At 37.9% G+C, this 14,909-nt stretch overlaps 2 protein-coding genes across 2 annotated transcripts; both read right to left on the bottom strand.

Moving 5' to 3' along the window:
- Positions 1 to 521: 521 nt before the first annotated feature.
- LOC142543493 (uncharacterized) lies at positions 522 to 4,456 on the bottom strand. The gene is made up of 7 exons (XM_075650794.1): positions 4,217 to 4,456; positions 3,458 to 3,904; positions 3,323 to 3,375; positions 2,922 to 2,959; positions 2,143 to 2,461; positions 1,568 to 1,872; positions 522 to 1,355 (listed from the first exon to the last, which is right to left on the bottom strand). The coding sequence occupies exons 1-7, from the start codon at positions 4,227 to 4,229 to the stop codon at positions 767 to 769; spliced, it is 1,764 nt and encodes a 587-aa protein (XP_075506909.1). The 5' UTR covers positions 4,230 to 4,456; the 3' UTR covers positions 522 to 766.
- A 97-nt stretch (positions 4,457 to 4,553) lies between these two features.
- LOC142518599 (uncharacterized) lies at positions 4,554 to 6,318 on the bottom strand. The gene is made up of 2 exons (XM_075621392.1): positions 5,859 to 6,318; positions 4,554 to 5,745 (listed from the first exon to the last, which is right to left on the bottom strand). Exon 2 carries the CDS (start codon positions 5,604 to 5,606, stop codon positions 5,028 to 5,030), a length of 579 nt encoding a protein of 192 aa, XP_075477507.1. The 5' UTR covers positions 5,607 to 5,745; positions 5,859 to 6,318; the 3' UTR covers positions 4,554 to 5,027.
- Between the last annotated feature and the right edge of the window lie 8,591 nt (positions 6,319 to 14,909).

Here is a 14,909-nt window from a genome sequence, read left to right as displayed (position 1 = left end):
AAACACCCATATGATTTTTTTGTCCAGGTTTCTATTCTTGGTTAGGCGAGTTTTAAGATTTAATATCGGTGTGTGCCTTTTGTCATCCTTCTGCTATTATACGTTCAACAAGAAAAGCATTTACTGTTTTCTATGTTCAACTAGAAAAGTTTCTACTAGTGAATTTCAATTTACATGAACATCCATCAATGAGGTTTTCAAGATTTAAATATGGGGTTTTTATAAGACTCGATCACTGGCAATTATGAGCTCTTGGGTAATTTAATGCATCAAACGCTGTCAGATTCTATCTTTGCATAATTAGCCTCAAACTAAATGTAAATATTTCCAAAAGCCCCTTGTTTGATTGTTCAATGCGAAGACTCTAGTGCATGTTTTACACTTGTGCTTGAAGCGTAGAAAACAAGTTCTTTCAGTAAATGATCCGTACTATTATAACAGATTTGATTCAAAATCTGTTGAACTTCTCTGAAGAAAACTGAACATACTCTATCGATGGTTGGAGTTGTCACTATTGCTGATATCCACTTCATAAGCATTACTCATTAATAGCTTATGTGCTGAACAACAATTACAAGCTGAAATATTTTGTTCTCATTTCAAAACTTTTATAAATGATCCATCCTAAAACATTATCTCTAATAGCTGGAAGTGTTTGGACACAATCTAAATCAAGCGACACCATTGTGACATCAAAAAATTTTGGAGTCTACAAACTTATATACTCTAAACTTCGTTATGAAATTTACCAAATTAAACGCGCCGACTATGTTTGCTCCTCAACCTCAACCAGTCTTCCACACACCCATATCTTGGTCTTTTTCACTTGTTTTTTGGGACCTTCAGCTTTACCAGATTGTATGTTTTTCTTTTCTCCGTTCAGTAAAGAAATTTTCCCATGGCTTGCAATCCCATTTGGAGTTCGTTTAGGATCAGCAAGATTCAGTATTGCATTCGTGCAATTCACATTGTTAATTGATTCTTGGGGAAGGAAACCATCATAACTCGTCGGACAAGAGTTTTCACCAGCTTTGACCAAATCATCATAACATGAATATGCAGCATTTCCATTCACTGTATCTGACAGTGCAAACGCATTTAAACTAAAAGCTTCAGCTTCACTATCACTTGATGACAATATTCGAGTATTGGTGTCTGGCTGCTGAAGTAACGGTTCGGTTGTAGCATCTGAAAGCTCACATGGGACCGGATCTCCATTCTCCATCAATTTGATGAAAGATATTGCCTCAGATATTATCTCCCTGCTTTCCAATAGGGAAGCCCGAGCAAGAGTGCTACTTTTGGAGGCTATTTCCAGGGCAGTAGCAGCCTTCTCAGCTTCAGCAATCAGTAACCTGCATTTATTCATACAACAAAGACAGAAGAAAATAACACTTGTACCCAGAATATGAGAAAAATAAAGCACAAAAGCTAGAGGATTTATGCTGCATTATAACTTCAGCGTGATCCAGAAAAAAGTGATTATATATGATCACGTGTTTGAAAAGTATTTTCCCCAGAAGTCTAACCAGAACAGTTATTCCATTAATGATGAATGGAAACTTACTTTGCTCTAGAAATGGCTTCACTTTTTTTGTTCATTGCGGCAACTCTTTGTGCCCTGATATTTTTTAGCATCTCCAATTTGGAACTTGCAAAAGGATCTTTGTAAAGTGGAGTACTGCTTTTCTTCAATCTAATTCTTTGGTCCTTTGTCTCATGCTTTGCAAGATCATTAGACTCAACTTTCTTCTTTGTACTTGTTTTTCGAGTCTGCTCGTCAATACTTGGCTTTTTTCGGGGCTTTCTTTCTACCCCTTCAGGTGTCCCATAAAATTTAGCCAGCCCTGAGCAAACGCGGTCACGGTATTCCTATAAGCATTAAATAGAAAATAACGAAAGAAACAAAGTCAATACTGTTGTAATGATAATCATATGATATGCAGAGGAATAATACAAGAAAACTCCGATTGATTTACATATTAGCCACTGTCTTAATGGTACAGTGTTTTCATTTTCAAACTACACTGGTTAGAAGATTAAGATACAAACAAATCAGTTTTAAAGAAAAGAAAATATCATATGATTAATAAGACTCGAGAACAGAAAATATATTGTTCAAAGATGTAGAGAAGGTATTACAGGATCTGCCCACTTGGCAGCAATGGCTGCAGCTATCTTCTTCTTTTGTTCAGAAGACTTGGGTGCCCTTTTGCTCCCTTTGGGTCTCGACATATTTTTTCTAAGTTCGACACTCTGGTGCCATTCTTCGTCATACTGCTTCTTCAAAATCTTGTATGAATCCCATTGCACTTCTTCCTCACCAAGAAGACCCTCTCTGGAAGATGCAGCAATTAAATTTTTCCACTCATAGTAGCACGTCTCCTGCAGCATCAATTTTTCACGTCGTCTTTCCCACCCACTCCGAACACCCACTCCGATTTTTATCCTAGTTTCTTCACTGTACAGACAGAAGAAGGAAACAACATGCAGTAAAACAGGAAGCACTAAGAACTGGAAATCAACAAAAAAAGAACTATTATTTAGATTCATTGACAGTTAGCACATATTTTCAGTTTTTAGCTTAGAGTTATAACACCAGTTTATTCTTTTTGCGAGACAATAATCTAAAATTAATCATCTACCCATGCCAAACTAGGTAGTGATTCCACTGACAGTTCAAAGAAAAAACATGGATTGGAGATCTTTGAGTCATATCTAGTGCCGGTAAAAGAGGAGACAAGGTCTAGATGCTTTCCATGAAGGGAAGCAAACTCAACCACCTTTTCATGTAGTCATTTCCATTGAATAAGCTACTCTCTTTGTATGTAACAACTTTCAGAATTATAACTCCACACAAAAGCAGCTGCTAAATGCTGAGATGAAACAAAATATTAAAGCAAATCGAAGAAGTTATTCACCTTTGAGCGTGTCCCAAGTTAACCAGCTTCATCTTAACCTGCATAACAAAAATCATCCGCTATTTACAATTGCAAAACTTAAACATGAACTGCAGGTTGACAGTGACTTGACGGTGACGTTTTGACATTTTTTATAAAGAACGTAATTAATTACACAACTTATAGAATAAATTCAAATTATGCCAGAAAGGTCTATCAACAAAACAACCAACAATTTGCTCCACATATCAACACAAGGGCTGGGTGGAAACTTTAGGAACTGAACAAGGACTTCAAAACAGATATCCTCAGGAGACCAATGTAAATTAATTACACAGATTTACGTTGTTTAATTTCCATAATCCAAATTTTTTGTGCAGGAATTTTGTGTAAAACATACTTTGTTTCCAAAGTGACATCACCTTAGGATCTTGCATGGCCATCCTGGTTCTCTCTTTGATCCTCTGAAGGGTTTCTGCAAACATAGTTAAATTTTAAAAACTCCACAAAAATAGCAATGAATATTTTAGACATTTACAGGGCCTAGTAATCAGTACCTGGACTGTGCTTCTTGCCTTTGTTCCAAGGCGTGTTCCCTTTGTTTGCTTTGGAAATTCTACTCCGTCTCAGCCTCTCTCTCTCGTCCACCTCAGTAGAGTCTTCACCAGAAGCTTGGGGTTCACGCACATAAGCATTTGATCTTATTGAATCAATATCCATCTTCAATGTGTTCCGGTACTGTTGCAACTCTTCATTTTTGCAAGCTCTATTGGTTATCTCAAGGGCGGCAACAGCCTTTACAGTCAGCCCACCTCGGCATACCTCAATTCTCCCCAAATTAATGTTCTTACCCACTTTTTTAGTGCTAGTAATACTTTTCCAAGAAAGCGAAGATGCCAATCGCCTATCATTGTCTATTACTAATTTACTGTGAAAGCTACTTTCAGAACTAAATGTAAATATGTTGTTGTGGAAACAAGAACAAGGTTGTGAAATGGCAATATCTGCAAAAAAAAAAAGAATGGCATTCAGACATTGGATGGCTTTCCTCGGAAACATCATACATAGCAAACGCATATTTCATAATTATTTGCAGACAACAAGAAGTAAATCAAGCCATATACATAAACACAAATCGAAATGTATATAATTTATGCTAATTAAAAACGCTGAAGAACAAAAGAAACTAAATGGGCAAAAAGAAAATGCTTCGTTCAAGAGAAACACGAATCTTCAACCATAAACGAAACACGGTAAAACAAACATAAACAACAAAATCTGGAACAAAAAAGAAACAAAAATTGGTTTGCTTTTACCTAAAAAAGGCATGGAAACTCATCAAATCAGAAGTCCGGGCTCAAATACGAAGAAAATCGCTGATTATTGCCCGGTACAATTCTTAGTCAACCAAGATTTCTGAAGATTAATCAGAGGAAAAAAGGTTGCGGATTCTGGAAGAAAATTTGAAGTTTTGAGAAGCAAAATGAGGTTAGCCACACACCCGTCTCAGTATCCAAAGAATGACCGCCCGCTAGATAACGATATGAATGTGATTTTGGTAAGCTTTTATTTATTTTCTTTTTTAGGTATTTTTTTTTTAAGCAGAAACACCGCCGGAAGCGGGGTTTAGGCGGATCCCTACCAGTATATATACAACAAAAGAGCAGAACTAATAACACCTAATGGGAGGGGGACTAGACCAAGACCTCCGCAAAAAGGCTATACAATCATAACATCAAAGCATAAATAAAGACATACTACAACAGGGCAACCCGAAATACAACAGAACAAAAAGCAAACAAACCAGCGGGTGCCCCGAAATACATCAAGGAAAATAAAACAAAAGGGTGGCCAAGGAGAAATCTGCAGTGAACGCCTACCACATACCACCCAAAAAGGCGGAAAACTAAATCAGCCTGGATCTGGAGGTCGCCCATAGGGCAAACTCGCCTGAGCTGCCTTCTATCTGTAATACCTTCGCTGCTGAGAACGCGTACGTCCCGGGAGCGGTAAAGATAAACACTCTGTCGTAGAAGAAGGCACCATACCTGCCATACCGCCAACACTAGCCGAATCAAACGCCAATGAAGGTAATGGAGACGAAACAGGGGTACCCACCACAGGATCCTAGACAGCAGGAGCAAGCTCAACAACCTGAACCGGAACATCCACAGGTGTAGGAACAGCTGTAACAGAAGAAGTCACCACATCAACCATAGCTGTGGTCTGAGACGAGCGGGCCGGAGCCGTAGCTGGCTGAAACGGATAACCTGCCGCAACATTCCCCTCTACCGCGAGCTTACTAAGAAGTGACTTGACCCTTTGGGGACTGGGTTTGACAGTACCCGATGTCTCACCAGGACCTGAATCAGAAGGCAAGTCTTGCAGTACCTCGTAATAATTCTTCGTGGAAATAGGCCGATTCGGATCTTTCCTCAAAACAGGTCGTCGCCGAGGACGCTTAGAAACATGCCCTATAAAATCAGTATCACTGGACGGTAGCGGATCAGAAGAAACACCCTGAGACGTCTCGCTAGGAGCCTGCAGTGGGGAATCAGATACAACACCCTTACCATGAGGACGTGGGCCCTGGTGCTGCGGATCAGATGATGGAGGTGCACGATCAGCCTGCCGCTGAGATCCACGCCGCCTCGTCCTAAAAAGCTTAACATTCCTAGAACAAAAATCAAGCGAATGTCCCAGCATCTTACAGTGAGAGCAGAAATGGGGGACTCTCTCGTAAATAACCTCAACAACCTGACAATGATCACCCCACCCTACCCAAATCTTGTCCTGACGAGGCTAAAGTACATCAATCTCAATACAGACCCTAGCAAAAGAGCCTCTGGAACCATCAGCAGTAATCTCATCAACCTTAACGGGGTTACCTAAAATCTTTGAGATCGGATACAAACTCTTTTTATCATAAAGATGAAGAGGCAAATCAGGGAAACTTACCCAAACCGGAGCAATGGAAGAATCCTCCTCATACTTAAACTCTGGGGTCCATTTAGAAAACCGTGTCACCACAGTCCTAAATCTCAGGCCTCTCCCAAAACTTCAAATAATCTTCCTCACAAGAAAGGGTAAGAACCATATACCCGCGAGGAAGAAATTTAACAGTGTGGGAACCCAGCAAACCACATCAAGAAATAGCAGAAATAATGTCTGAATTCGGTGTCGGACCCCGGTTACCAGAAACTCTCCCTACCAAAGCAAACCTAAAAGGAGCAGAGAGGGAAGAAATAACCTGGTCCGAGAACAAAATACATGGAATGCCATCACGAACTGTCGGAGCGGGCACCTCATCCATTGAATCAACAACATCAGCAAAACACTGAGCCTGCGAAGGTGGAGAGGAACGACGCAAAATATCCCGGAAGGATATCGTAGGAGGAACATAACGCACAGAATCCACCGGAACCACCGGAACTTTGGTACACAGAGGATTGACAGCCGTTGAAACGGAAACGAGATGTGTACACTTTGGGTCAACTGCAGAGTCAACCCGACCGAGTTGGACAGGTAACTCTACCGAGTCAACCCAGACTGGTACCACCGGAGGACAACCGTCGGCCGGCGAAGATGAGGGTAGCACAGTCGTATTTTAAACCGGTAATCGATTTTCGATAAAAATAAGGACTTTTTGAGAACTCGGCTAATATTTTCACAAACTTTCCTAAACAAAATATTTTAAATATTAACTGATGGGCTTAATGGGCCTATTAAACTAGGTTAATGGGCCTAAACTTGCACAATGATTATATATTAAATTTTAAGCTAATAAACCCTACCCATAAACCCCAAAACTCACGCCCCTCTTTAGAATAACACAAGGACTCTTCCTCCATCAGCCAACACGATCACACACATAAATTTCAAGCAAAGTAACGTGAAGTTGGAAGGGAAAATTCAGCAAGGTCATTCCCACGACGACATCCTCAAATTGCAATTCGTTTTCGTCCGTAATATACGAAAAGACACGTCTTAATCTTATTTCAAACATCTTTCACACCAATTATGTATATTTGATTATCTTTACATGAAAAAATGATGCACTATGTTTATTTTCGTTTTTATGGCTTCATATGGATAAAAGTAGAGTTTTATTTTTTTAAAACTCTTCCTAATGATGCACAAAAGGGCTGTCATGGTAGGGATACTTGAAGAGATAGTACATGTTTAAGGGTCTCTAGATGCATAGTTAAGGGCTGGACAAGGAGGCAAATAAATTTGAACGAAAATTTGGAGGTTTATGGACTAGGGTTTCAACTTTTGTTTCCTAGGTGCAGGCGGCTGCTAGCTGCTGTTAGGGCTCGTCCAGGGGTCTCAAGAGGGGTGAGCCATGATCATAGGTAGGCTGCATGATGCCAGGTTCGAAGGGCTAAGTGATCTCGTGAGACAAAAGGGGAAGCCGTGCACGTTTGGGACGGGTTTGAGGTGCTGTGGGTTTTAGGCTTCTCAAACTCGGTCCAGTAGGGTCCAGTATAGTCCTAGGGTGGCTGCACGATGGCTGGTGCGAAGGCTAAGGGCTGGTACGCAAGCTTGACGTCGCGCATGGCTCATAGGGCACAACTTGAAGGGCTGGGCTCAGTCTAGGCATGGTCCAGTTGGTTGGCAAGGGCTTGAGTAGTGTCCTAGGGTTGATGGTTAGAGTCTGTACATGATGGTTAGGGCTTAGTCTTGAAGAAACTCATGGTATGTAAACTAGGGTTTTCGAAAAGAAAGGGCCGAAAATTCAATAGGTGTCCTAGGCTGGTCCAAGGGTTTAATTGGCTTGATTTGGGTTGAACATGGTATGGTTAGGTTTTAATAAGCTTTGATTCAAGTTTGGTAAGGTTTGGTTAAGTTTCGAGTCCATATGAGTCAAAACCGGGATGTACGTCTAAGTTTATAAATGAATTGAGAAATTAGCCAAGAAGTTTAAGCTTACGTCTAAGAAATATTTATGAGTGTATTTTAAGATGTAAGGTCAAAATTGGAATGATTTGGGTCGTCGTTTTAAGGTCTAAGGATAAATTGAGAAAGTTAGGGTTTCAAGGGAAAATCGGTCATTTTACACCCGAATATGTTAGGCATCTTGGAAGTGCCCTGAATGCTGTAATAAATGTTAACATTTTTATTTCAAATGTGTATGGAATTTTATGATGAAAACGCTAATGCTAAAAGACATGCTGCATACTTGGTTTAAAAGAAAAATGATTTATATATGCATGAATTTTTGTAAGTGATGGAAATATGAAAATTTGAAGGAGGAGAATTGATTTTGACTAATACGAATATACGATGATATGTAAGGCCAATGCTCAAGTGACAGGTGAGAGTGTCGCTGATGTTCCCGTCGCTGGGTACCGTGGTAATACGTAGATGATTCCATCGACTTTCAGCTAATACGAAAGTCATAATTGAGGATCTGAATTCGATAAAAAGGGAAACGTATACATATATGATGAAAGAAAATATAATATGATATGTTGAAAGGAAAATGTTAAAGTTTATGTTCATGAAAAGATATTTTATTAAAAGTATTTTTATTGTGGCTTGTGAATGTATATGTATTAATTGCTATCATGGTTAAGGTTTGTTGAGTCAATAGACTCACTAGGTGTATTCGATGCAGGTGAGCACGAGATTGATGTTAATGGAGGTCTTGATGGTTAATCTTGCTGGACTGAAGATGCACACAACCCGAGGATCGTCGCTAGTTTTCAGCAAATAAAATAAGTTTATGATTTACGATTACTTAAAGATTTTTATGACTTATTATGCTTTTGAGAGATTTTTGAGAGGATGCTGGAGTTAAGTTTTTTTTTAAAATAATCTTAGTTTATGTTGGTTGACATTTTACGACTTTATGCATTGAATTACTTTCTTTTGGATTTTCATATAATAGTTGGTTAGTTTATTTTTAAATGGTGCAAAATAATCATATTTTAAATGCTTATTGTTTCGGCCGAATGAATTAGAAAGAAAAAATTTTCTAGTACTTTTTAAGAAAAACAAGTTGTTGGAAACTAAATTTCGGTTGTTTGACAAACTAAATGATTAATGTTCGTAACTGATCAAGAACCAGTAACTGAAGAATAACGCGCAGATTTTCTAAGCAAACTAAAACCAGATGAACTGAACTTACGAAGACAACTGACTGATCAGTTGCCACATCCAGTTGTAAGCTTACCAGCTGATCCTTCAGCTGTACACATCAAGAAAAAGACGTTCAACCGATAAAAGTACAAAAGCGGACTGCAACAGATAGTGGGAACGTCGCAATTCAGCTGTAGTGTACGAATGTCAGAAGAATGTTGACATGGCAAACCAACGGATAAAAAGATTCAAATTCTATTAAATATTACCGTTGAACAGAAGCCTATAAATAGCAGAGAAGAACAGCCGAGAGAAAGATAACACATCAAAGTTCTGAATATCAAAAACTCGTCTATTCTCTAAAATACGCTGTAACTCTGCAAAAATAAAAGCTCACGCTTATCGCATATATTCGTTGCAATCAAGGCTATACTTTCGAGCTTTCTAGCACATTGTTATCATTGTAAAACTCGATCTTTCAAGAGATCAGTTGTGCTAAATTCAATTGTATACTGTGAAGCATTTTGTAAATTAAGAGTTTCAGTTTTGGCAGTTTTAAGTCCAAACTGAAGTGGGTCTGTACAAAATTTTGTATCGATCAAAGTCTTTTAGTTAATATCATATCCTTGTGATAGAAGGGGTGACGTAGGAGTGTTTGAAATCTCCGAACATCCATAAAATCTCGTGCTCTTATTTCAATTTTTATTCTATCTATCAGTCAGCTTTATTCCGTACTTTATCGTTACTGATTGATATTGACTGACATGATTCCGAGTATCATTTTATCACTAAACTGAACTCAACTTTCTAAAAGTTTATAAAAGTTGAGAGTTTTTATTTTACCCCCCATTCTAAACACTCTTTTAACCTAGTATTCGATCATATCAAGTAGTATCAGAGCAGTTGAATCTTGTCCCATAATATTCGTATCCACAAAACTGATAATCATGTCTTCTTTCAATAAAATCCCTATGTTTTCCATAGAAGATTTTGACGACTAGAAAATCAGAATGCAGGCTTATCTAGCTTTCACAAGATGATGATATGTGGTACGTCATTACTGATGGACCCATGAAGATTTTAAAAGCCAACACAGCTGTAGCCATGATTAATGGGGCACCACATCGTATAGAGAAGCCCAGAGAAGAATGGACAGATGAAGATAAGAAGAAAGGCAATCTAGACAATGTGGCGAAGGATATCTTATACAAAACACTGGATAAAGTCATTTTCAGCAAAATCAAAATGTGCAAAACTGCTAAGGAAATTTGGGAGAAACTTATCCAGCTTTGTGAAGGAAACGAGCAAACTAAGGAGAACAAGCTATCAGTTGCTGTTCAGAAATTTGACAACATCAAGATGAAGTCTGGAGAAACAATGCATGAATATAATGAAAGAGTCAGTGGCATTATCAATGAGCTAAATACACTTGGAAAAGTGTATTCCAATAAAGAGGTAGCACTGAAAGTTGTCAGGGGTCTTTCCGAAGAGTGGGATGTCAAGACCATGGCGATGAGGGAGTCAAAGGACCTAAACAAGGTCAAGCTTCATGACTTGTTTGCTGATACGAAGGCCTATGAGCTTGAACTACAAACCAGAGAAGGGGAACCTTCTACACCAGCAGCTACAACTGCTTTAACTGCTGTCAGACTGGAACCAACTGGTTCAGTTGAAAAGTCTGCTGACCAGCCAAGCAATGACGCGATGTCATTTTTTTCAGAAATTTTGGAAAATTTATGAGAAGTAATCAAGGAAACTTCCAGAAACAATATCTGAAAAACTACTTCAAAGAAGAACCTTATACTTGTTACAACTGTGGCAAAACTGGTCACTTCATTGCTGACTGTCCCAAACCAAAGAAGGACAGTCGAGGCTCAGCTGAAAGAGGGAAGAAGCCCTATGAACATAAAAGAAGAACCAAGGATGACAAGAAGTCATTCAAAAAGAAACATGAGGTTCTTCTAGCTGAGGAGAGCAAATCTAAGTGGGCGGAAACTGAGAGTGAGGAGTTAGAGTCTGAAACCTCATACAACTCAAGTGATGATGAAGAAGAATTTAAGTGCTTAATGGCAGATGATGCTGAACTGGAGTCAGCAAGTGAACATGTATTTGACTTCAGCTCTATTGATTTCACCCGTGAGGAACTCATTACAACATTGCATGACAAGGTAAATGAGTATCACAAACTTGCTCGATCATTTGAGAAGGTTAGAACTGAGCAAAATGATCATAATGATAACAAAACTGAAACTGATGAGTCAGTTGAAGTGTTACATCTAAAAGGGGAGATTGCAAAGCAAAAAGCTTAAATGATTGAGAACCAAGGTTTGATATGTCAGTTAAAAACTGAAATTTCAAAACATACTGAACTGATTCAACCTTGGAACAAGTCTTCAGTTACATTGATTGAAATGCAGAATGCACAAAAATCAGTTGATGATAAAACTGGTTTAGGCTTTAACTGTCATGTTGAAAATTCTGTAAGTGATACATAGCCAAGGTTGAATGAAAATAAAGAAAAGTACATTACCTTTGTAAAATCAACCATGGTAAATGAATTCTCAGAACCAACTAAACCAGATGTTCAATCGACTGAAAATAAGAACAAAGCCAAACGGTATGGAATTGGATACAGCCCTGAGAGTTCAACTGATTCAAGAAACTGGTCACCTAAACGACTCAGTTACAAAAGTCAGTACTCAAGGAATGACTATTACAATTACTACAACTGTAAGCCAGTTCAGAAAAATGTATCAAAAGAACAGTCAATTGAAAAATGGTACAAATCATATTGTTTCTTCCTCACACCACACACTTAACACTCAAAAATCAAGAAAGACTATTTGGAACACAACAACTAAAAAGTCAGTTAGACTGGTCCAAGTTTGGGTTCCTAAAGGACTAATCAGTTTAAGACCCAAATGAATATGAGTACCAAGATCATATACTGCGTGTGATTGCAGGTAACGGGTACAAACAAGGAATCCACCTGGTATCTAGACAGTGGCTGCTCAAGACATATGACAGGGGATGCAAGTCTGCTATCCCAACTGATTAAATATAGTGGACCAAACATCAGTTTTGGAGATAATTCCAAAGGTAAAACTGTGGGTAAGGGTAAGCTTATCCATGGTAAATTTACTGTCAAAGAAGTTTTACTAGTTGAGAATTTGAAGTATAACTTGATTAGCATCTGTCAGTTATGCGACAATAATTTCTCAGTTCAGTTTGACAGACACACTTGTTCAGTTAGAGATTCGAAGTCATTCTAACTGGCAATCGTTGTGAAAATACTTACAAAGTCAGTTGGACTGATCAACCTTATGCACCAGTTTGTTTAATAACTTCTAAATCTTCTAAAAACTGGTTGTGGCATAAGAGGTTGAACCACCTAAACTTTAAATCTATCGCCTATCTGAGTAACCATGATCTTGTAACTGGTATACCCAAAATAGATTTTTCAAAAGATAAAATTTGTTCAGAATGTCAGTTTGGTAAGCAAGTAAGATCTTCGTTCAAAAACAGAGGTTGTAAATCATCCTCCCGATGCTTAGAACTGTTACATATGGATCTTTTTGGTCCATTACCAGTCATGAGCTTAGAGGGAATGAAATACACCTTATTTTTGTGAATGATTTTTCAAGATTTACTTGGGTCATAATTCTCAATTCTAAAGACAAAAATACTACACAACTGATTAAACTCTTAAAAAAATTATTAAATGAAAAATCAGTTGGGATTGATCGAATAAGGTCTGATCAATGGACTGAATTCATCAATCAAAATCTTTCAACATTTTTAGAAAATACTGGGATCAAATATGAGCTTTCAGCAGCAAGAACCCCTCAGCAAAATGGTGTAGCTGAGAGAAGAAATCGGACCCTTAAAGAAGCTGCTTGAACGATGCTTGCTGATTCTGGTATTTCTCAAAGACTTTGGTTAGAAGCAGTAAACACTGCATGTTACACTTAGAACAGATCAATGATTAATAAGAATCATGTGAAAACACCATATGCGATCTGACATGGATGAAAAAGTGTGGTTTCATATTTCAAAATATTCGTCTGCAGATGTTTTATTCTTGATAATGGCAAAAATCATTTAAAAGCTTTTGATGCTAAATCTACAGAGGGAATATTTCTTGGATATTTATCAGTCAGTAAAGCTTATAGAGTCTTTAATAAAAGCACTTTAAATGTTTAAGAATCAATGCATTTCGTATTTGATGAATCTGTGCTAACTGATAAGCCAACTGATCCAGTTGAACTAGTTGCTCGATTTACAGATATCAGTTTGGAGGATGATAGTGAAGAAGGAAATAATATAAATTGAAACATTCTTCAAACACCTGAACCAGAAATACCAGATCAACCAGTTGAACATGAAGTTCTCCATGATAATCAGTTGGTGGAGCATATTGATAATATTCAGTTAGCAACTGATCCAACTCCAACTGAAACTGAAGAAAACATTCAGTTGCCAACAGAAGAAGCTGCTGACATGGACGCAATAAATACTAAGCTCAGATAGAAAAAATCACATCCTCCAGAACTGGTGATAGGTAATCCATCTGATCCGGTAAGGACTAGAAATCAAATGCTTAATCTATTTATTCATTTTGCTTTCGTTTCACAACTGGAACCAAAGAAAACTGATGACGCTCTTGCTGATCCTAATTGGATAAATGCTATGCAAAAAGAGCTAAATCAATTTACCCATAACAACGTCTGGAACTTAGTTCCAAGACCAATTTCTAAAACTGTTATAAGTACAAAATGGGTATTCAGAAGAAAACAGAACGATGATGGTTCAGTTGCACGCAACAAAGCAAGACTTGTAGCTCAAGGATACATGCAAGAAGAAGGAATTGACTACGATGAAACTTATGCACCAGTTGCAAGACTGGAAGCAATAAGAATGTTCATTGCCTATGCATCATTCAAGAATTTTAAAGTCTACCAGATGAACGTGAAGAGTGCCTTTATGAATGATCAGTTACAAGAAGAAGTTTATGTTGAACAACCACCAGATTTTATGAATCACTCTTCTCCTGATCATGTTTATCATTTGAACAAAGCTTTGTATGGTCTTAAACAAGCTCTAAGTACTTGGCATGAAACACTTTCAAAATTTCTAATTGATCATGATTTTACTGTTGGATCAGTTCATAAGACCCTGTTCAAATTCTCTAAGAATGATCATATTTTACTTGTGCAAATTTATGTTGATATTATATTTGGGTCAACAAACCCCAAATTATGTGAGAAGTTTGCCAAGTTGATGCATGAAAAATTCGAGATGAGTATGATGGGTGAACTGACATTTTTCCTCGGTTTGCAAGTGAAGCAACTGGAAACTGGTATTTTTATCAGTCAGATCAAATATACGAAGGAATTGCTTAAACAATTTGGCATAGAAACATGTTCAGCTGCAAATACTCCCATGAGTTCATCAGTTAAAATTGACAATGATCAAGGGGTAATATCAGTTGAGACGACACTCTACAGAGGTTTAATAGGTTCTTTATTGTACCTAACTGCTAGTCGTCCTTATATTGTATTTTCTGTTTGCATGTGTGCTAGATTTCAGGCAAATCCGAAGCAATCGCATTTTTCAGCTGCCAAACATATTTTAAAATATTTTAAAGGCACACAAAATGTGGGATTATGGTATGCTAAAGATTCTTCTTTCAATTTAGTTGGATATTCAGATGCAGATTATGCAGGATGTAAGCTAGATCGTAAAAGCACCAGTGGATCTTGTCAGTTTCTAGGAGACACGCTGATCTCATGGTTCAGCAAGAAGCAAACATCCATAGCTATTTCCACAAATGAATCAGAATATCTTGCTGCTGGAAGCTGCTGTGTCCAACTGCTCTGAATTCAGCAACAACTGAAAGATTCTGGAGTCGATGCAAAAGAATCT

This window comes from Primulina tabacum, chromosome 1 (assembly GCF_025594145.1).
Source record: "Primulina tabacum isolate GXHZ01 chromosome 1, ASM2559414v2, whole genome shotgun sequence".
In the NCBI taxonomy this organism is placed as follows: Eukaryota; Viridiplantae; Streptophyta; class Magnoliopsida; order Lamiales; family Gesneriaceae; genus Primulina; species Primulina tabacum.
This window is presented reverse-complemented; position numbering and strand designations above follow the sequence as displayed.